This window comes from Crinia signifera, chromosome 1 (genome assembly GCF_055691185.1).
Source record: "Crinia signifera chromosome 1, ASM5569118v1, whole genome shotgun sequence".
Taxonomy (NCBI): Eukaryota; Metazoa; Chordata; class Amphibia; order Anura; family Myobatrachidae; genus Crinia; species Crinia signifera.
The window spans coordinates 341287126-341310342 of NC_139217.1; the positions used below are offsets into that span (position 1 = coordinate 341287126).

Below are 23217 nucleotides of genomic sequence, written 5' to 3' on the forward strand. Positions count from 1 at the left end.
TGCCTAGTCATTACATCCTCATGCTGACCTGCCTAGCCAATACATTCTCATGCTGACCTGCCTAGCCAATACATTCTCATGCTGACCTGCCTAGCCAATACATCCTCATGCTGACCTGCCTAGCCAATACATCCTCATGCTGACCTGCCTAGTCAATACAGCCTCATGCTGACTTGCCTTGTCAATACACCCTCATGCTGACCTGCCTAGCCAATACACCCTCATGCTGACCTGCCTAGCCAATACATCCTCATGCTGACCTGCCTAGCCAATACATCCTCATGCTGACCTACCTAGCCAATACATCCTCATGCTGACCTGCCTAGCCAATACATCCTCATGCTGACCTGCCTAGCCAATACATCCTCATGCTGACTTGCCTAGCCAATACATCCTAATGCTGACCTGCCTAGCCAATACATCCTAATGCTGACCTGCCTAGCCAATACATCCGCATGCTGACCTGCCTAGCCAATACATTCTTATGCTGACCTGCCTAGCCAATACATCCTCATGCTGACCTGCCTAGCCCAATACATCCTCATGCTGACCTGCCTAGCCAATACATTCTCATGCTGACCTGCCTAGCCAATACATCCTCATGCTGACCTGCCTAGCCAATACATCCTCATGCTGACCTGCCTAGCCAATACATCCTCATGCTGACCTGCCTAGCCAATACATCCTCATGCTGACCTGCCTAGTCAATACATCCTCATGCTGACCTGCCTAGCCAATACATCCTCATGCTGACCTGCCTAGTCATTACATCCTCATGCTGACCTGCCTAGGGCTGACTGGCATGATTGACTGTCCATGCTGCTGGTTTCACTACTTAAGTGGTACCAGCCCAGGATGACATAACTTTAGGCCAGATTCAGACCTGCTCGCTAGGCAGGTTAACGCTGCCTCGGCGAATGCACGTGTGTGTTTGTCCCCTTCCCGCCGAAACGAAAATTCACAAAACTACAACCCAAGCTGAATTTGGCCCTTAGTGCTTATGAGTATCACATGCTCTCTATAAGCCCCTCTGTGTGTTACTTCTGCATGTATCTGGTCATATATCACTCCTAATATTCAATCTTACATTAGGGAATACATAATCCCATATATAATGCTTATTTGTTTCTGGATTAATTGTAACTTAATTAAAATAAAATTAATTAAAATAAAATTGATATGTTGCTGCCCAAAAAAAATCCAGTATTTTATGTTTGTTACATACATTTTTACTATTAAAACACATTGTTATGATCTAATTACATACAATCTGGCTTTACGTTTTCAACAAAGGGCAACATGGTGACTACCAGCTCATTTGCGTCCTCTGTACCAAATTGGAATGGTAGATGTAATAAACAGTATAGTACCAATTAAACTACTGTACTTTTGCTATAAATCCCATTGCTGCTTGGTAAATATGGGTTGTGTTGCTTCTTTTCTTCTCTTGCATTGTGAATATGCAAATCAAAGTTAAAGGAATTGATTGGTGTGATGGGCTAATTGAACATAAATCACTTCTTTCACAGTAATCTGACGTGTAGCTCTCAATCACAAAATTAATTGGGATCTCCTCAATTTATTTATATCTGCCAGGTGATAATAAGATTGTAAGCAAATAAATTGTGTTACTGCTGGTATATATTGTAAGCATACATACGATTATGTTTCTACTTGCATCACCTCCAATTGTCACATCACTGTGTTAGTGTACAGTCCCTGACCTATAATGTGCTCCAAGAATTGATCTGTCAATAAAACAATTTTAAATACAGATAATCAATACATTTTGTTTCACCAGCCAGCTGGCATTAATTTAATGTATTGATTTTTTATAATTACAGTGTATCGGAATTTGTCATTGCTATTAGGGCAGCAAATCATAGAAATTTATTCTTCAACCATAATATATAGTTGTATTTATTTATAAATAGTTTGGTGTAAATAAAAAAATGCTGAAAGGAGTTCCCTTTAAAGCTGGGTCCACACTAGACTATATGCTAATGAGACGATGTCATCAATGATTTCTCTTGAACACCCGGACAAACGTTCTAGTGCATACACAATGTGCAATCTTACAACCGACCAAACGATATATCCTGAGTCGCTCAGGACTTCCAAATCATTACAATGGTTAAAGATGTATTGTTTGCTTCCTAAACATCTGGTGACATCTAAAAGATTTCCACAAATTTCTAATGGATGGGACCTTCTAGAGAGGGTATAAAAAGCAGCGGCCATTTGAACACTTAGGAGTTCGGCTCTGTGACTAGTGAGGTTTGGTGTATACCTGCTGAATGCTGTACATTGCTTTACTGCTCTGCTTTATTTGCTAGCCTTCAGAAAGTGCTTTTATGCTTTGCTGTGATGGATCTTTATCGCGCTATCGATGTAAGACATCATATGCCATGCCATGGGTATGGTATTAGCTGTTAGGGAGAGAACTGAGTATAGGAGAAGACTGAGATCCTGCTGGACAAAGGAGTGGCTGCTGCAGAGGGAGTATCTCTCTTACATGCAACTGCTGATGGAGAGTTGGGAGAAAAATGTACACGATTACTGCAATTTCCTGCACATGTTTGCGGCCACCTGCCTGGAGTTCCTACATCTGGTGACTCCCTATATCCGGAAGCATCATTCTAAGCTGCCATACCTGCTGAGGTCAGATTGGGGTTACCCTGAGGCTGCTGGCAAGTCCTTGGCAGATCTAAAGTTTGACTCCCTCATCTCCCCTCAAGCTTACTGAAGCAGGAGTACTTTAAGGTAAGAAAAAAACACCACTTTTTCATTTTGTGTGTTTTTTCATTAAAAGTACAAACTTGAAAACTGCACATTTTACTATTTTTATAAAATAAGCATTTTATTTAATAAAACACTTTTTAAATACATATATAATATATATACTCAAGTTTAAGCCGAGATTTTCAGCACATTGTGTTGCGCGCCGCCGTCCGGGACCCCCAGCACCCGGACGGTCGGCGGATGTGCGGCTGAGCAGGGAGGCCGGGGACGTTGCCTGGCAGCGTCCCAAGCCTCGCTCTGAACTCAGGCATCGGGGCGTTGCTAGGTAACGTCCCCGAACTTCCGCCCCGGCGTCAGGGTGCGCGGCCGCCTCGCTACACGCAGGCAGCGCCGGATTCAAATAAATAGCCGGCGTCTGCTGGGCACAGACGCCGGTTATAGTTCTCAGCTCCTGCTGTAAACTCCCGGTCCCTGGTGTCCTCGGCCATCAGCACTCAGCCTCCTGTTCCGTGAGAGTTGGTTCCTGGTTTCCTGGAAGAGCTGTGTCCCTGCAGTTCTGTGCTTGCACCTTCTTCCATTCCCATCCTTCCGTGGCTGCTGATAGCTCCATCCTTCCTGGGCCTTCCTTGCAGTTGATCCACTTTCTTCATCCTTCCGTGGGTCACGTAAGTCCTCCAGTGGAGCCCGGGTATTTTGCATTTCCCTCCATAGCCCTCCGTGGCTTCTCTCTCGTTCCGTGGGTCCGTAGTTCTTTCCGGTCTCTTCTGTTCCTTTGTCCTTTCCGGTTCTTCCTTTGTCTGTCTCCCGAGTTCCCGTTAGGCAGGGGTCCACCCCTTTCCATCTGTACCCTGCTTTGGGGAATCTCTTGCCTTTGTGTACCTCAGTTCCGTTATCCCCATTTTCATCTCTGGTGTCTGCGACTGGGTTGCTATTCCCGTCCTTGGCTTGGTGCCGGTAGTCAGGGGTACTTTTCCAGCTAGGTCCTGTAGTCAGAATATCCTTTTGAGCCACCCCCTGATGATCGCTCACCCCTTGTCATTACCTAACTCCTGGCTGCATCGGGCTTGGAGCAGGCTTAACCGGCTCCTTCGGACGCGGCGGCTACAGGCGAAGCCTAGCACCTGCAGGGGTGTTCCATCTGCCCGGGGGACTCAACAGAGTCAGCGTAGGTTTCGCTGTGGCCGTCCTGAACAGCGGTCCCAGCTACGGGCTCACGCCTGACCTTCTAACCTTTCCCTCCTATAGTTCCACCCAGTGCCTCGGCAGGCATCGTAACATTATAACCGGCCCAAAAATACTTCTGACTGGATATATAGTTGGTGTATATAACCATCTTTCCTGTTGTTGTTGTGGGTTTTTTCCATGTTGTGGTAATGAATCCCTCAGCTCAAACATTTTCGGACCAGATCCAGGGTTTAACCCAGATGGTACGAGACTTGACCTTCACAAGCTTCACAAGAGCAGAGGTTGCGTCCGCCTGAACCTTGGGTTCAAGAACCTAAGATGAATCTGCCAGACCGATTCTCTGGGGATCGCAAAACCTTTTTCAATTTCCGCGAAAGCTGCAAATTGTACTTTCAGCTTTGGCCGCGGTCCTCGGGGTCTGAAGCTCAGCGTGTTGGTCTAGTTATCTCCTTACTTCAGGGGGACCCTCAAACTTGGGCCTTTGGGCTACCTTCCTATAGTCCAGCCTTGTCCTAGGTTGACAACTTTTTTAGTTCCCTGGGATTGTTATACGATGACCCCGACAGGGAAGCCTCCGCAGAGATTCATCTCCGGGCCCTTAAACAAGGGAAGGATCCGGCAGAGGTCTATTGCACAGAATTCCGTCACTGGTCTAACGACTGTGGATGGAATGATCCTGCGTTGCGAAGTCAATTTCGCTGTGGTTTGTCTGAAGATATCAAAGACTGTCTCATTCAGTACCCCGCACCTAAGTCCCTTGATAAGTTAATGGAGTTATCCATCAAGATCGACCGTCGCCTCCGTGAGCGGAGGTCTGAACGGGGTTCTCTGACTCGCCCAATTCCCTATATCCCCACTGGTCCTGAGGAAAGCGAGGAGCCTATGCAGCTTGGGGCGGCCCGCATTACCCCGGAGGAAAGGGCCCGCCGACTGGGCTCGGGTCTGTGTCTCTATTGTGGGAACAAGGGACATATCCTTCGAAATTGTCCCAATAGGCCAGTAAAAGCCCGGGCCAAGTGAACGAGGAGAGGGTTCACTTAGGCCTCCAGCTTTTTTCCTCTCTCAACTCTTTATTAGTACCAGGGTGCATCTCTTTTCAGGGGGACACTTTTTCCGTGTTTATTGACAGTGGTGCGGCCGGAAATTTTTTGGATTTTTCTGTAGCCCAGAGTTTGGGTGTTCCCTGCCTTAAGCTCCCCATACCTATTACCCTACGGGGTCTAGACGGTAGTATCCTCTCCAACGGAGCCATATCTTTTCAGACTCCTCCTTTGCGGCTGACCATCGGCATATTTCATCAAGAGGAGATGTCCTTTCTGTTAACCTCTTGCCCATCTGTGCCCATAGTCTTGGGGTTCCCTTGGTTGAAGAGACATAACCCCGTCGTTGATTGGAATCTAGGGGAGATTGCTAGTTGGAGCCCGTACTGTAGTGCGCACTGTTTTAACACCTCTCTCCCTTTAGGTTCAGTCTCACTTTCCAATATTCCCCTTCCTTATCAGGACTTTTCAGAGGTATTCTCTAAGGGTAAAGCTGATAGTCTGCCGCCACATCGCCCGTACGACTGTGCCATTCAGCTAATCCCAAATGCTCCCTTGCCCAAGGGCAGACTGTACGCCTTGTCCGTTCCCAAGACTAAGGCTATGGATGAATACATACAGGAAAGTCTTTCTAAGGGGTTCATTCGGCCATCCAGGTCTCCTCTCAGTGCTGGATTCTTTTTTGTGGTGAAAAAAGATGGTTCATTAAGACCCTGTATTGATTTCCGTGCCCTGAATAAAATCACTGTGAAGAACACCTATCCTCTCCCCTTGATTGCGGTACTCTTTGACCAGCTACGGTCCGCAACCATTTTTACCAAGATCGATCTGAGGGGGGCCTATAACCTCATAAGGATCAAGGAAGGGGATGAGTGGAAGATGGCTTTTAGTACGCCAACAGGGCACTATGAATATTTGGTTATGCCATTTGGCCTCTCTAACGCCCCAGCCGTCTTTCAGGACCTGATTAACGATGTCCTTCGTGAATTTTTGGGCAAATTCATGGTCGTCTATTTAGACGATATTTTAATTTTTTCGCAGGATTTGGATTCGCATAGAACCCAAGTGCATCTGGTCCTACAGAAACTGAGGGAGAATCAGTTATTCGCGAAACTCGAAAAATGCGAGTTCGAGGTAACCCAGGTATCCTTTTTAGGGTACATAATTTCTTCTCGAGTGTTTCAAATGGACCCTAAGAAATTGCAAGCCATTACAGATTGGGTCCGGCCCACTAACTTTAAGGTGGTCCAGTGATTTTTCGGGTTCGCAAATTATTACAGGCGCTTCATCCATTCGTTCTCCTCCATTGTGGCGCCTTTGGTGGCCCTGACCAAGAAAGGGGCCGACCCCTCTGTATGGACCCCTCAGGTGGAACAAGCTTTCAGGACCCTGAAGCAAGCCTTCATTATGGCCCCAGTCCTGAAGCATCCCAATCCCGACCTGCCTTTCATTGTTGAAGTGGATGCCTCGGAAGTAGGGGCTGGGGCTGTTCTGTCCCAAAAGGATGCTGTCTCTGGAGTCACACCCTTGTGCCTACATGTCCAGGAAGTTTTCCTAGGCTGAGTCCAACTATGATGTGGGGAGCTACTCGCCATCAAGTGGGCCTTTGACGATTGGCGACATTGGCTGGAAGGGGCTGCCCATCAGATTCTCGTCTTGACGGATCATAAGAATCTGCAGGATATCGAATCAGCTAAGAGACTGAATGCCCGGCAAGCCCGATGGGCTCTCTTCTTCATGCGCTTCAATTTCATTATTTCCTACAGGCCAGGGTCGAAGAACATTAGAGCGGACGCTCTGTCCCGATGTTTTCTTCCCCAACATGAGAGTAGGTTTAGCAAAGAACCCATTATATCAACATCCTGTATTCATGCTGGAGTAAGTCAGACGTTGGAGGGTCTTCTTCGCCAAGCTCAGGGGCAAGCTCCTACCCAAACTCCGGAGAACAAGTTATTCGTTCCTCCATCTTTAAGACGCAGAGTTCTGGCTGAGTGTCATGATTCCAGGATTGCAGGTCATCCAGGAGTGTTTAAAACTCTTGCTCTTCTCTCTCGTGTTGTCTGCTGGCCCGGGATGTCGCGAGACACCAAATAATTTGTTTTGTCTTGTCTGGACTGTGCTCGACATAAAGTTCCACGCTCGCGACCGGTAGGAGAATTGGTACCCTTAGCCATACCTACTAGACCTTGGTCTCATTTGGCCATGGATTTTATTGTAGGGCTCGCGGTCTCGTCCCAATGTCAGGTCATCTGGGTCGTCATTGATAGGTTCTCTAAGATGGCACACTTTGTGGCCTTAAGACAGTTACCCTCGGCCAGAGAGCTGGTCACTCTGTTCTTGCAGAATGTCTTTAGGTTACATGGGTTACCCAGTGATATATTTTCCGAACGTGGTCCACAATTTGTGGCCCAATTTTGGAGACTGTTCTGTTCTGCCTTAAAGGTGAAGACCAGTCTCACTTCTGCATTTCATCCGCAGGCCAACGGCCAAACGGAGCGTCTGAATCAGTCTCTCAAACAATACTTAAGGTGTTTTGTATCCAAATTGCAAGATGATTGGGCGAATTTTCTACCGCTAGCCGAATTCGCATATAACAACGCACATCATTCGGCCTCTAAGACCTCTCCCTTTTTCGCAGTTTATGGATTCCATCCGCGGGCCAACTCTTTGGGACCTGATGCCCCCAGATCCACTTCCTCGGCTGCCTCTCGACTTAGAGTCATCTGGAGGACGGTCCACAGGGCCCTTAAAAAAGCTTCTTTTAAGGAGAAGGTATTTGCGGACAAATCTCGACGTCCTTGCCGTCTTAAGGTGGGTGACTGGGTGTGGCTGTCTACCCGTAATATCAAGCTTCACCAACCCTCGGCGAGATTGGGACCTCGATTTATCGATCCTTTTAGGATTGTCATGAGGGTTAATCCGGTAGCATTTCGTCTCTCTCTACCTAAGTCCCTCAGAATTGCAAATACCTTTCACGCTTCGCTGCTGAAACCCGTGGTCTTTTCGCAGAAGTTCCCTCGCAAGTTCAAAAGTGGCTCTGCCCCGGTGACTGTGCAGGGACAACAGCAGTTTCTGGTAGAAAAGATCCTTGACTCCAGACTAGTGAGAGGTTCTCTGCAGTTTCTTGTGCATTGGAGGGGGTTCGGTCCCGAGGAGAGGTCCTGGGTTCCTGACAGGGACTTGCATTCGCCCAACCTTAAAAGGGTTTTTTTCAGACAATTCCCGTATAAGCCCGGTGGTAAGGGGTTGTTAACCCCTCCTCAAGGGGGGGGTACTGTTGCGCGCCGCCGTCCGGGACCCCCAGCACCCGGACGGTCGGCGGATGTGCGGCTGAGCAGGGAGGCTGGGGACATTGCCTGGCAGCGTCCCAAGCCTCGCTCTGAACTCGGGCGTCGGGGCGTTGCTAGGCAACGTCCCCGAACTTCCGCCTGGCGTCAGGGTGCGCGCCCGCCTCGCTGCACGCAGGCAGCGCCGGATTCAAATAAATAGCTGGGCACAGACGACGGTTATAGTTCTCAACTCCTGCTGTAAACTCCTGGTCCCTGGTGTCCTCGGCCATCAGCACTCAGCATCCTGTTCCGTGAGAGTTGGTTCCTGGTCTCCTGTTTCCTGGAAGAGCTGTGTCCTTGCAGTTCTGTGCTTGCACCTTCTTCCATTCCCATCCTTCCGTGGCTGCTGATAGCTCCATCCTTCCTGGGCCTTCCTTGCAGTTGATCCACTTTCTCCATCCTTCCGTGGGTCACGTAAACCTCCAGTGGAGCCCGGGTATTTTGCATTTCCCTCCATAGCCCTCCATGGCTTCTCTCTCGTTCCGTGGGTCCGTAGTTCTTTCCGGTCTCTTCTGTTCCTTTGTCCTTTCCGGTTCTTCCTTTGTCTGTCTCCCGAGTTCCCGTTAGGCAGGGGTCCACACCTTTCCATCTGTACCCTGCTTTGGGGAATCTCTTGCCTTTGTGTACCTCAGTTCCATTATCCCCATTTTCGTCTCTGGTGTCTGCGACTGGGTCGCTATTCCCGTCCTTGGCCTGGTGCCGGTAGTCAGGGGTACTTTTCCAGCTAGGTCCTGTAGTCAGAATATCCTTTTGAGCCACCCCCTGACGATCGCTCACCCCCTGACGATCGCTCACCCCTTGTCATTACCTAACTCCTGGCTGCATCGGGCTTGGAGCAGGCTTAACCGGCTCCTTCGGATGCGGCGGCTACAGGCGAAGCCTAGCACCTGCAGGGGTGTTCCATCTGCCCGGGGGACTCAACAGAGTCAGCGTAGGTTTCGCTGTGGCCGTCCTGAACAGCGGTCCCAGCTACGGGCTCACGCCTGACCTTCTAACCTTTCCCTCCTATAGTTCCACCCAGTGCCTCGGCAGGCATCGTAACACATTGTTTGTGCTGAAAAAGCCCCCCTCGGCTTATACTGGAGTCAGTGGCTTAGGGAACATGCCCACCGGCCTCCTGCACTGAGGACATGTCTAGTGCAGGAGGCCTGACCACTACAGAGTGGCTGTGGGCGGGTCGTAGGAGGGACGAGGGGCCAGAGACACCAGGAAGCAGCGCATAACACTGCACCCTACTTCCTGCCTGTGAGTGCTTTCCATGGACCCGGTCCACATTACTTCATCCACTGCTGCAGCCTCAGTGTCCGGCCAGCCGGCGTCTTCGAGATCAACCCTGCCTCAGGTCTGTACAGGGGAGAAATGGCAAAGCCTGTGGAGTCCTGACTCAGTCCTGTCATACAGGGGGAGCAGCCTGTGGTGTCCTGTTATTCATGGGGAGCAGCCTATGGTGTCCTGTTGTTATGCAGTGGGAGCAGCCTGTGATGTCCTGTTCTGCAAAGGGAGCAGCCTGTGGGGTCCTGTTGTTATGCAGGGGGAGCAGCCTGTGGTGTCCTGTTATTCATGGGGAGCAGCCTATGGTGTCCTGTTGTTATGCAGTGGGAGCAGCCTGTGATGTCCTGTTCTGCAAAGGGAGCAGCCTGTGGGGTCCTGTTGTTATGCAGGGGGAGCAGCCTGTGGTGTCCTGGTAATATTATACAGGGAAATTTAGCAGTAACTGCTGCATTTCCCACTCTAGGCTTATACATGAGTCAATAAGCTTTCCCAGTTTTTTGTGGTAAAATTAGGTGCCTCGGCTTATATTTGGGTCGATGTATATAAAAAACAATATTTATATTGGGTTGTGGCTTGACTAACGCATAAGCTACTTTCAACTAGGTCATAGACAACTCTATTGAAATAAAGTTGCTGATTTTTCTCCATATTATGCAGCCTGCAGACTAAGGACCTTGTTCTGGTTGATAAGCAAGGCTGCGAATTCGCAGTCTTGCAAGTCCACCAGACGCCACCCTGGAAATGCCGGGTCGCCCGCTCCCCCTTCGGACACCATGCTCGTTCGCAGGGGATGCGAATTGATGTTTAACATAAACATCCATTCTTAGCCCAGGGGGAACACCCAAACCATCGGACCCCTTGCGAAGGAAGAGGTCCAAACGAACGGACCAGAATAACCCACAAGTGTGAGTCAAAAATGTCCCGTTTATCTGGGGGTCCTTTCAGGAATTTTTCAACATGTTCTTTTAATTGAGCTTGACTGGTAGGTTGCACTTTCTGTTTTGTCAGCAACTTGCGTTGTTTCTTGGTGTGCAACAAGGGTTGGATTGAACTGTCACCCTCACTTTAATTACATTTTACTTGGCAATGTTAATGTCCAGGATAGAGTTTGAAGTCTGTAAAATAATAAACTTACAGAAAAAGTTTGTGTAGTTCATGCATTTAAAAAATATATATATTTCTAGTTTTCTACAACTGTGGAGCAATGGAAAAGCATTGCTGACCAATCTAAATGGCAGTGGATCTTCCCTGACTGAGTCATTGATGGGTAACGTGTGATAACCCAACATCGGATGCTATTACTACAACTACATGGGATACTTCAGCATTGTTCTCATGGCCTTGGTCAATGCAAACTACAAATTCCTATTTGTCGACATTGGCAAAAATGACCATTCTTCTGATGATGGGTCCTTCAAACAGACGCCCCAAAATCCTAAATTTGCCATCGGTTGAGGAAACAGAACGCGGGATGAATTTTGTGTATATGGCTGATAAGGCCTTTACACTAAACAAGCACTTTATGAAGCTATATGCCCAAAGGGGATTGACAAAGATGAGGTAAATGTATCGGCTTTCCAGAGCACACCATATTGTGGAGAACACATTTGTCATCCTTAGCAGTCTTCCACTCAACTTTTAACCTGTGTGTGGACAAGATAGACTGGATGACCCAGACCACCCCAAAGACATTGATTGTTGGTCTTCTGTGGAGGCATCAGGGGTTACACAAATGCGCAGAGGTCAGGGAGGAATACATGTACAAGTCTACATAAAATAAACTGTACTTGACAAATTTTGTATTTTTATTATGGATTTTTGAAAAATTTTCATGGTGTGTTTGTACGGTGTTTCTACGTCTTCTCCCAGTTGGGGTTCCAAAGTGCTCTGAGCTGGGTGCTGAGTGTACTGGTCCAAGGGGAATTGTAGAAGGTCGTAATACCAGAGTGTGAGGTGGTGTGGTGGAGCTCATTTGTCATCACTCCAGCGGTCATTGAAGCTTTGACCTTTTTGTACTCAAATTCAGGATCTTTTGTGTTAACATTACTGTTTTGATCTTTGCTGTAATCTCCCAATTCCTGGAGGGCGCTGTTTTGTTTGGCTGCTGGAGTAGTTGCTGACCCTCCAAAGGCACTTCTCTCTGTAAAGCTTAATGAAGCCAGTCTAGAGTTGCCTATTTTTCTTCATTGCCATATCTGCAAAACAAAAAGTAAAATAAAGACTGTGCATATAGTAACTCATTGCAATTTTTTTTCGGGGGGATGTTTTTAAGTAAAAGAATACAAACACTGGTATATATTTAACCTAAACTTCATTGAAAGATTAAATTGCACAAATGTCATTGTCCTTTTTTAATTTCAATTTAAACCAGACCAGATAATACAGTAAATAGCAGTAACATGTATGTTAATGAAACTTTAGTCAATATTACAGAAGGTTGATTAGGGACATTACATACCAGAGAGATTACCTTTTAACTTTTACCAAATATTTAGGCAACACAATAACACGAAAAGCTAAGTGCAAAATGTAAAAAAAAAAAAGGTATATTATAAGTATGGACATGACGGTGTAACACACAATCAGTTATGTCATTGGTGGTCAGCAGCATAAACATAGGTGATTAGCAGTGTTATTGGTGGTCAGCAGCATAAAACATTGGTGGTCACGAGCATCATTGGTGGTCAGCAGCATACAAAACATTGGTGGTCAGCAGCTTAAACCTAGATGTCATTAGCAGTACATTAGAGAATGGAGGGGTGCAGGTATGGACATTACATACCGATGTGCAGAATGTATCCTGATAAAGGTTGAGTATCCCGTATCTGAATATCCGTTATCCGAATTATTCCGAAAACCATACATTCCATAAAGTGAAATATATATATATATATATATATATATATTTTTTTTTGCTAAAAACTCACTGGGGACATTTGTAACGGCACTACTGAGGACATGATCTATAACTGGCACTATATATGTACAAGAAAATGATTGCTTGGCAGTCAAATTCAATTTCTGAGATAGTACACAATTTTTGTTTCTTGTTTTGAAACCTTGTTTTTTGAACAAATAAAATATATTTGTGTGTATTTTATGGGTTTGATGTGTTTATACAGCATAAATGCAAGATACTTCAAAATACATCATTGAAATATTAAAATATTCCGAAATACGGAATAGTCCGTTATCCAAAATTCTCCTGGTCCCGAGCATTTTGGATACGGGATACTCAACCTGTAATAACAAATTGCTACTGATGCTGCAGATCATTACGATGATTCACATAAAACTGCCTTTCATATGATGCCCACATCAGCCAGTTTGGGATGACATACTGGTTGTTGTTTCGCAGAGCATATACTATGCACGATTTGCTGGAAATCATTAATGACATTGTCGGACTGAGCTGCATGACCAGAAAACACTAAAGACAGGTGGAGCACGCAGATAGTGCCTGCACACTGGGCGATTTTCAACAATTTAGAGTTCCGAGCCATTGCCAAATTGTTTTTTGTCGTCTATTGTGTTCCCAGCTTTAAAGTATTAATAAACTGAGTTTTATTTATTTGTTCTTCAGTTATCATATTACATCATATCTGCATTGGAGGAGAGTAGATTAGGAATCTCACTGTCCATTGACATTTAAAATGTTAGATGTAAATGGTTATGCAAACTTTTTCACCTAAAGTGTCATAGAGCGATATTGTATTAGCGGTACTTCAGCGCTAATAAAATATTTCTTATTAGTAGCCCTGATGCCGGTGTCCCTAAGTTCTCCCCAATATCCACTGTTATGGAATTCCCAATATACAACTTCCAGGAGCCACAATAACACATGAGAACAGGGACTTCTCCCCGATCTCATGTGTTTTTGGATGATAATGAGTCCATTTCCAGATGCTAATTGGATACAGCATAATGCCATGTCATTAACCATGATATCCGGGCGGTTTTATCGCCCCCCCCCCCCAAAAAAAATGCAGGGGTAATAGGATATCTCTTGTAAGGTTAAATGAACATACTGTATTACAGTTATAATTGGGCTTTCTTCCAATATCCAATGAATCTGACACCGTTCTAGGTTAAGTGCTAGGGACATACAGTATGTAACAAACCTAAGATTGCAGTATTTCGGAATGTATTTGTACATAAAGAAATACAGTGTGTGATGAGGCATATTTAGCTCCGAAATTGGAGTGCAAATGTGATCTATTAAGTTACATTTACTGGTTGTGCCAGCACATAAATTATACCTCTCCTAGTTTCTCACCTCCTCTCAGGTACTATGAATAGAGCTGTATTGGCAGATACAATTGTTATGGACTATGCACATTCAAGGTTGAATTCCTATTCATTTGGGATGGTTCACTTGCAGTCAGTGATTTGCTTCAGTGGAGATGGGATTATGAAAATATGTGGTAGAACAGGAACATGATTTAATTTCTTTTGTTTCTCTTTAGTGCCTCAGGATTTTATAGATCCTCAAGGTGTTGGATTGCCCTCCATGTGGCAGCCCAGTACACGCAAGTCCTCCTGTTCCTCTTGCTCTCAGAGTGGGTCTTCAGATGGAGGTCCAAACAATGGCTGCAATCATGAGAGGTACATTAGTCTGATATAAGCCTGGCAGTTCCATTTGACTAGGCTATGCTATCATACACGAAAAAACAAAAAAATAAATCAATGTAATGTAAGCAACAATTTCTTATGTGCTGTAAATACAGGTGTGGTATGACTCGCCAATGGTCAGTGTGTACTGAATCCCGGAAGCCAGTATTCCAACAGTGAAGGGTTGGCTCTCTTTGGCCCTTATTCTGAATCGGACGGTACGGCCCGCGTGCGGCCGTACCGCCGATGTTTTTAGTCTGCACATGCGCAGAGGTCAATCTGCGCATGTGCAGCCCCATTCGCCGCAGACGTATTTCGTCCGCCGCAAAGGGGGCGTATAGGGGCGTGAGGGGCTTCATACCCTCATTTCCCTATGTATACGCCCCGCGTTTCATGGGCGGGGGCGGAAAGCTGACGTCGCCGGATGTCAGCTCTCAGCCCCCATACAAGCTATCACACGGACGATTGTCCGTGTGGTCTCAGCTTGCGGGAGCTGCTGTGGCGTGCGGCCCTGCCTTCGATGGTCGACGACCATCGAATGCAGGGGGCAGCTCCCACCATGGTGGAGGCGTACGCCCCACCATTTTTATGCGGATCGCCAGCCGTCCGTGTACGGACGGCCGTGGCGATCCGTCTCGTGGGCGGGGATTGGTTTGTGCGGCCGGAGCACCGTGTGCGGCTCCGGCCGCACCAACCAGAATAAGGGCCTTTGTTTGCCACAGGTTCTTTCTGTATGGGGTTCTAAATTGCGACTGTTGGGTAGTGGAACAGTCTGGATTTTGGCGTTGTATACTGACCGTCGTGCTGCTGACTGTCAGTGAGTCATCCGGCACTCGTAAATACAGTAGAGGTCAATTAAAATGAGTATTTATCAACCTTTTTTTATATATATATATATATATATTTTTGGTACTTGTGTACTATCACAGCGCCCATCGCATCGCAGACCATAAGGCATGCGATGGTATGCGATGCGACGAGATTTCCCCCGATGTCATACAATGTTAAAATTGTATAGCATTGTATATGCCATACAATGCCATACGATGCGATGCGATTTTAAATTGTATAAGCACCCTAATGGGGGCTTACAATGTTAAATGCACCCCCACTATGAACGTGAGCCCAAAGCGTGGCGAGCGCACGCGGAATACATGTAAAGTAATACGCGTCCCCTCGCGGGGCGCACTGCGCTCGCCACGCTTCGGGCTCGGTGGCTCGCTGCGCTCGCCACACTGTATAAAGTCAACTCCACGCTGACGTGGATAGTGAGGGTATGAAAAGGTCGGAGGGCGCGTACCGCCGCCCCTCGCGGGCTCGCTGCGCTCGCCACTCTTCGGGTTGCCGTTCATACTGGGGGTGGCGTGGGGGTGCATTTAACATTGTAAGCACCCATTAGGGTGCTTATACAATTTAAAATCGTATAGGGGGCTATATGATTTTTTAATCGCATCGCTGTGCATCGGGTGTATGGCATGCGATGAAATTAAAAGTCGTGCATCTTAATATCGGGGGCGCCGTGATAATACACAAGTACCATATTTTTTATCGAAACACAAAAAATGTGATACTGCATATCAAGTCAATAAAGATCACGTTACAGGTACAGTTGACATAAATGACATAAATATATGGGCATGCATGAACCACAATAACAGAGTACAAACAGTAAGCTATAGTAAGTGTGGAATGATATTATGGGCCTTTCTGTAATGTATTAAAAGGGAGGCGCTCCCTTCTCTAAGACCATTATATTATACCAAGTGGACACTTGTACAGCCTTTCTAATATATCTCGTTCTGTGGCGGTCAGCGTAAGTATATAGGGCAGCCAGATATCATAGAATTTGGAAGCTCTGGATTCCACATCAAGCTCACAAGCCACCCAATGAATTTGTTAGATGTAAAACAATCTAGGCAGAAAGAGTGTTAATGATATATGGTCAGAGTGTATCCATTTTGACAAAATGGTTTTCTTTGCCGCCGTGGCTATCCTGGCTAAGATAAAGCGTTTTCCTGGGCTTGGTTTGGGGGTGAGGGATGGAGGGTAATAGTTCCACAGGGCCCAATGCATGGTCATCTTAAACAAAATATGTAGAGTATTGGTAATATACGACTGCACATCATCCCAAAAGAGCTGCACAATCGTACAGGACCAAAGACAGTGGGTGATCTCTGCATCCGGCGATGAAAAATTGAAACAATTGGAATTATCAGATATCCCAGTGATATCTCAATTTCTGGACAGAGGGCTTCCCAGTGTTTTAAACACTTCTGCCACCACCACTGACCCCCGTCGCTCGTTAATGCTAAGCTACAATGACGCCCACTCCCACGCCACCAGCGGTCCCTTCGGCCCCCTCTCCCCAAACCCCACACCGCTGAAAGCGTTCCCCACCCGTGGATTGCATTCGAGCGATCGCATGTGGTTAAAAACCACATGCGATTACTCCTGCCATTCGATAGATATTATGTGCTGCACATAAGATCTATAGACGCGACATTCAACAGCGTGCCCGCGCATTGCATCGCAACGTCCCTTAAAAATGCATACAATCATTTGATTTATCGGCCAGATGTGGTTGAAATCGAATGATTGCATGCAATATCTCACAAGTGTATGGGCAGCATTACCTATACTTTTTGCATGGTTTAAGGTCGACTTGTGTCCTGCATTGATTGATTATTGTGGAAAACATGTAAGTAATATAAAAATGTAACAATGTTTGTGCATAGATTTATTTTTATCTATGAAGTGCTATGTATAAACAAAATGACTACCTCTACTACTATTATTATAATTATTATAATTATTCTTTTTTATTATTATAATCATTTATAATGGCACCACAAGGGACATCCCACAGATAAAAATAAGTATGAAAAAAGTGACTTACAGGACATACAAAAGGTTTATGAACATTGTTGCATCAGCATTCATTATACCAAAATATGCAATAGGTTTGTACAACCCAAAAGTTTGGTGCCATTGTAAATAGAGGAATCAGAGAATGGTATAGGTCAGTGATAGCTAACCTTGGCACTCCAGCTATTATTGAATTACACATCCCATCATGCAATGCATCAGTTTTAGCATGGCCAAATAGTAGAACTGTAGCAGGGCATGCTGGGCTGCATAGTTCAACAACAGCTGGAGTGTCAAGGTTAGCCATTACCGGTATAGGTGAAGGAAGGGAAAACACATGAGGGGAGAGAGCCCTGCTTATGAGAGCTTACTATCTAAAGGAAACTTGCAGACAGAGAGGGCTGGGGTGACACACAGGAGAGACCGCAAGAAAGGAGCATTTGGCAGTGGGATGAGAGCTGAAAGCAGTCCCGGATTATCCACGGTGCAGCAGGGACGGTCGCCCTGGGGCCCCCACACTGGCACTTCTGCATCAGTGGCAGGTGGGTGACAAGCAGCGGGGTCGGGCAGCACGGGGCGGGCAGGGGGTTCCTTCGGCGGATATGATGTCAGCTGCAGGGCCCATGGTGCGGATGGGAAGTTATCGCTGGGGTCGCTGCGGCAGATGAGAACTAGTAGCACTACTAGTTCCCATCAGCTGCAGGGACCTCGCCGCTGACTGCCCATCTGCAGCAGGGACCTCGCCCCTGACTGCCCATCCACAGCAGGGACCCCGCCGCTGACTGCCCATCCGCCACAGGGACCCTGCTGCCTCTCTAGCGCTGCACGGACCTTTTGTTGTCCAGGGCCCCCACAGACCAAAATCCGACCCTGGCTGAAAGGCTGTGATAAAAGTGGGTCTTAAATGCCTGTTTGAAACTTCGAAAGAGAGGGGTAGGGAGCAGCAGATTCATGAGCTATCGCTAAATGGACAGAAGCAATATGAAACAACACAAATGAGAAACACATTAACAGAGAAAAATTACTAAACATAACATATTGTATTATATAATACATGATTTTTTTATTTATATTTTCAGAGCTCCTCTTAAAATGTTGTGTGACAATATGAAGTATCAGATTGTTTCAAGAGCTTTTTATGGGTGTAAGTATGCTTTACAATCACGTTAACTTGCTCACTTTCCCATGACGCATCCCACCTAGAAGAGACCACCAGGAAGTTGGAAAATATGAACAGTATTCCTAACACCAGTATGATTGCTGGATACTGCTCCCAGGGTTGCAGAACGTACTTGCACCAGTTTAGTTGCAGCACATTACTCCCAGGGAATAGCTGCAGGACATTGCATTTACACCAGCATAGTTGCATGACATTACTCCTAAGGCTACAGGACATTGTACTCACACTTGTATGACTACAGGACATTATTCTTAAGATGCAGTACATGGCACTCACCCCTTCTTGTAGCTGCTCCAGTACTCGGTGTAAATCTGAGGTGATGCCCCCCACGCAGATGAGGAGTATCCGCACAGCTTTATCACTCTCCCAAAGGGACTGTGTCTGATATGTCACTCATCCAGTCAGAGCACAGCTGAGAAGGCAATGCTGAGGTTGAGGTTTCTTTAGTTCCTGCACCATTCGTAGCATTACAGGCACACAGCAGTAGCTATAGTAACCAAAAGGTGACACATGTACTATGGCCAAAGGCAGTTCTATAGGCACCAGTCGACCCCTGCATAGCGCTCCCCACTGCCCCAATGGTAAAGGGTGGAGATCTCAAGTAGGGCGGGTCAACAGAGATTAACCCAGCCACATGGCAGGCCACGCTGACCCTGACCTCCCTTATCCACATGTTCTCCTAGACACCCCATTGTCAGCACTTGTACCAGCCTTATGCCTATTACAAAAGATCCATCTGAAAATTGGTAAATTCTACATACCACGCGTGTGCACTGATTGTGTATGTCTTGGACTGTAATTGTGTGAAAATTATTCTGCAAATGGACTTATGTTCAGCTCTTCATCATCCCCACTGGATACAGCATTCCACAACTTGATTCCTTGTAACCCATTCAATCCATCAAGCTTCCTATTTATAATACTCAACAGCAGTTTGGGGTGATTTATAACAATATTTTGGATAAAAAAACATTTATGCTCCCCTTCCATTGTCCAGTGTTAATTTTCTTTGGTTCATTTACCAGATATTAGTTATATAATATATATATTAATGGGGTACATACAGTATACTGAGCACAGCAAGATTTTTACAATCCTTAGTTGCAATTTGTCTATATAACCTTCTCAGGACATCAGAGATTGATGCCAATTGTGAGTTGGATAACCTGCTTTTTGTAATACATGTCTTTGCTCATCTCCGTATTCTCTATTTTTGTTAATTTATATGATTTCCTGCTGATATTACATTTTCAATATTCTAGGGCTTGCCTACTGCAGACACCTGTCTACCGTGAGAACACATTTATCAGCATTGGTAAATCATTCAATTGTGTATCCTGATGTTCCGAGTAATGCCATTGGTGGTCTAACAGTGGATGTATGGCAAACGTATTTAAAAGACAGTACAGTGAGTAATACATTTTGATTAAAAAATGTGAAACAGTACTCCTATTTTGTGTGCATATAATGTGCATTCTGTTTGAATATTTCAGGGTGGGCTGTATGACTCTTTACTCTGACATCGGAATTCCGACAGTCGGAATCCCAACTTACTGTACAAAGTCTATTTTCCCTTGTGGGGATCCATGACCCCCATAGAGGAAGAATTTTAAAGGTGGCGAGCACAGCCCCCCTGTCGGGATTCTGACAGTCGGGATTCTGATGTCAGAGAAACGACTGTCGGAATCCTGACTGTCGGTGAGTTCTACCATACCTATTACAGGGGGATATCACCAAGGTCTCACGTGAATACCATGTAATAAAGGCATCTGGGATGTCTCTGATTTTATCCAAATGTTGCCTCTCTGCTGAAATATTTTTTCTTTCTAATATTTGTAGACTACTTAAAAAAATTTTTAATACAATGTTAGCATTGATAAACGAAGTCAAACACTCCAAAAACATTTTTCAAAACTTTAGCCAAAAGTTAGTGACATACTGAACTTTGGGATATTCAGCAGTGTTAAATCTGAAATACAGAATCTTGACAATATGCTTGCTATCAAAGTCATTTTCCATTTCTATGCTGTATATTGTAACATTGTTTGAAAATAATATGTGCAATAAAGCATTTGTGTGTTGTCTTTCCATCAGAGCTTTGAAGAGCAGGAGCTGCTACGTCTAGTTTACTATGGTGGAATTCAGCATGAGATCAGGAAGGAAGTTTGGCCATTTCTCCTTGGACATTATCAGTTTGGGATGACGGAAGCAGAAAGAAGAGAGGTTGGTGCTTCTCAGAATAGATTTATATTGTCCTACATTGACACGGGGCACTGCTTTTAATCAATTGCAATTTTTTGACAAAAGGTTAATTGTAAAAAAAAAAAAATACTTTCCGAGTCATATAAAGTCAGGACAAGTCGGCCCCCCATTTCCCCTGAGCTCCCCCGGCAACTCCCCGGGAGAGCTCACTAATATCTGATGTGCCATTTATTTTTTTACATGTGATAATTTTCATGCAATTTATCAAATATAATCCTGGGGAGCGGCAGGTGGGGGCGGCAGAATTGAAAAATCCTATTCAAAAGACTGGGCGACCGAGCTCTCTCAGCCAATCAGCAGTCGCCCAGTCTTTTGAATAGGATCTTATAATTCTCCCCATCCTCACCCTGCTCGCCACCAGACGCACACTGGACTATTTTTAGGATATATATTGTGAACACTTATTAATTTAGGAATATAATTGTATAAAGAAGGAATCAAAATTTAAAGCACTTATTCATTGAGTGAATTTGTCAAAATTTTTGTGAAAAATGGCAAGCAAACATTTTTATTCATCATAATGACCTGTAATGTTTACCTTTATATAGGAAATATAATCTTTTAATCATTTTTTACACAACATTTCTAATTTGAATCTATTTATATAACAAATGTAAGGGACAATGGCATTTTTAGCGGATATTTTGTGCATCTCTCACAGAGTTGTTCGCACTCCAAAGGGTCAAAGAAGTTATTTTCTATATTGTGTGGGCAAATCTACTGTATAGTAGTAAGCCTGCTCAAAGCTAATGCTTCAAAGCCAGTAGATGTAGTTTCACTTGCTGCCAACAGATGGTAGTATAAGCACGCTTGAATTAAATGCTTCCAAAGCTAGTAGTAGATGTACTTCCACTTGCTGACAACAGATGGCAGTGTTTCACATCTCAAATGTTAGAATAGTCATTTTTAAGTCTAAACTATTGATGTTCTTTTTCTTTTCCCTGTTGCAATCACCATAGGTGGATGATCAAATCCGTGCCTGCTACGAGCAAACCATGGCAGAGTGGCTGGGGTGTGAGGCTATTGTGCGTCAGAGGGAAAAGGAGTCTCATGCAGCTGCTCTACTCAAGTGCTCTTCTGGAGTCAGCTTAGACATCCAGATCCAGAGGATGATGCACAGAGACTCCACAGTCAGCAATGAGGTCAGCTGCAGACCTATTCTCTACAGCAAATACTCATCGTGTTATATGTTAAGTCAAGTAGAAATAATTTGCTAACAATATCTTTACCAAATGGTCAACTTACGCGTGTGGCTGGCACAACATGCTCAGCAGAATATGCAAAACATGGAGGTGCTGGTCTCTCTCCCCTACTCCCCTATCCTGCTGCTGTCTGTTGCACACCCCACATTCCAATGAAAGCGTCAGTGAACAGGGCCTGAATAGTGGGTAGAGCTACATGGGATGGAGGGGGTGGAGCTATGTTGTGAGACTGAGGGCCAGATGCACTAAGCTTCAAGTGATACAATGGAGAGTGATAAACAACCAACCAATCAGCTCCTGTCTGACATTTTTCAAACACAGTCTGTGACATAGCAGGCAAGAGCTGATTGGCTGGCTGTTTATCCCTCCCCATTTTATCACTTTTGAAGCTTAGTGCATCTGGCCCAGAGGAAAAGGAGAAGCTGTTGCAGACCCAGCCAGCCAGACTTGGTTAATTAAGTGGAGGGAAACAGTGAGTAAGTGAGCGTGTGTGTGTGTGTGTATATATACACGGCCGGTACCAGTCACCAGAGCAGGGTCGGAGGGCGGGGTCTGGGGCACCCCGGCGCTCACACTTTCCGGGGGGGGGGGTGATGCGGCCGCTGCATTTCTGGGGGGGTCATGCGGCCACCATCGCTGCGCTTAATGGGGGGACGGGAGTTGGTGGCGGGAGATGCGGCGGAACAGACGGATGGACGGTGACTATGACCAGCACAGGGGCGAGCTCCAGGTGGGGTCATGCGGCCGACGCTGCTGCGCTTAAGGGGGGACGGGAGTTGGTGGCGGGAGATGCGGCAGGGGGGACGGACTGTGACTATGACCAGCACGGGGGGCGGGCTCCAGGGGGGGTGGGGGTTCGTCCCAATCACCTGCTTTCAGCTCCTTACTTCCTGCTCTCCTCGGCGGGACTCGGAGCTTTGCTGCTGCTGCTATCTCCTGTGCTGCTCATTACCCCCCTCCAGTGGCCGGCGCCCTAGGCAAATGCCTAAGGCTGCCTAGTGGTGGCGCCGGCCCTGTGTGTGTGCGTGGCAGGTTAACTCTATGGGGGGGGGGGGGGGGGCAGTGGGATGTGAGGAGGAATAGTGAAATGGGATGCTGGTAGGGGAGATAGGATGTTGGCAGTGAATTGTGATTTTGGCAGTGACGTGTGAAAGGGCATTGGGGTTTGATGCTGGCAGTGACATGTGAGGTGTGATGCAGGCGGGATGCAGTCAATTTCGCCGAAATCCCAAAACTTTCTCCCTCCGTGGGTTTCTGCTACACCCATAGAGGGAGATTAAATTAGTCTGCCGAGCGTAGCGAGGCACCGGGCCCGCTGCATGGCGAGCGCAGCGAGCCCGCAGTCCCCCCCTTGTCGGGATTTCGGTGGTCGGGATTCCAGCGTCGGGATTTTGAACGCCGGGATTCCGACCGCCGGGATTCCATACCGAATCCATGCAGGCAGTGAGGTACGAGGGGGAATGACATTTGAGGTGCATTGTAACATATGAGGTGTGGTGGTTCAGTAAGACATTACAACACACACACAG

The 23217-nt window shown here is 46.2% G+C and overlaps 1 protein-coding gene across 2 annotated transcripts in view; it reads left to right on the plus strand.

The window, feature by feature from the left end:
- The window catches only part of SGSM1 (small G protein signaling modulator 1), a 171619-nt gene that overhangs the window by 124911 nt on the left and 23491 nt on the right, over window positions 1-23217 (plus strand). For both annotated transcript variants that reach the window (XM_083146360.1, XM_083146369.1), the window contains exons 13-17: window positions 14035-14173; window positions 18124-18188; window positions 19487-19632; window positions 20319-20447; window positions 21446-21628. In XM_083146360.1, coding sequence (XP_083002486.1) covers window positions 14035-14173; window positions 18124-18188; window positions 19487-19632; window positions 20319-20447; window positions 21446-21628 — 662 coding nt within the window. The remainder of the gene's footprint in view (window positions 1-14034; window positions 14174-18123; window positions 18189-19486; window positions 19633-20318; window positions 20448-21445; window positions 21629-23217) is intronic.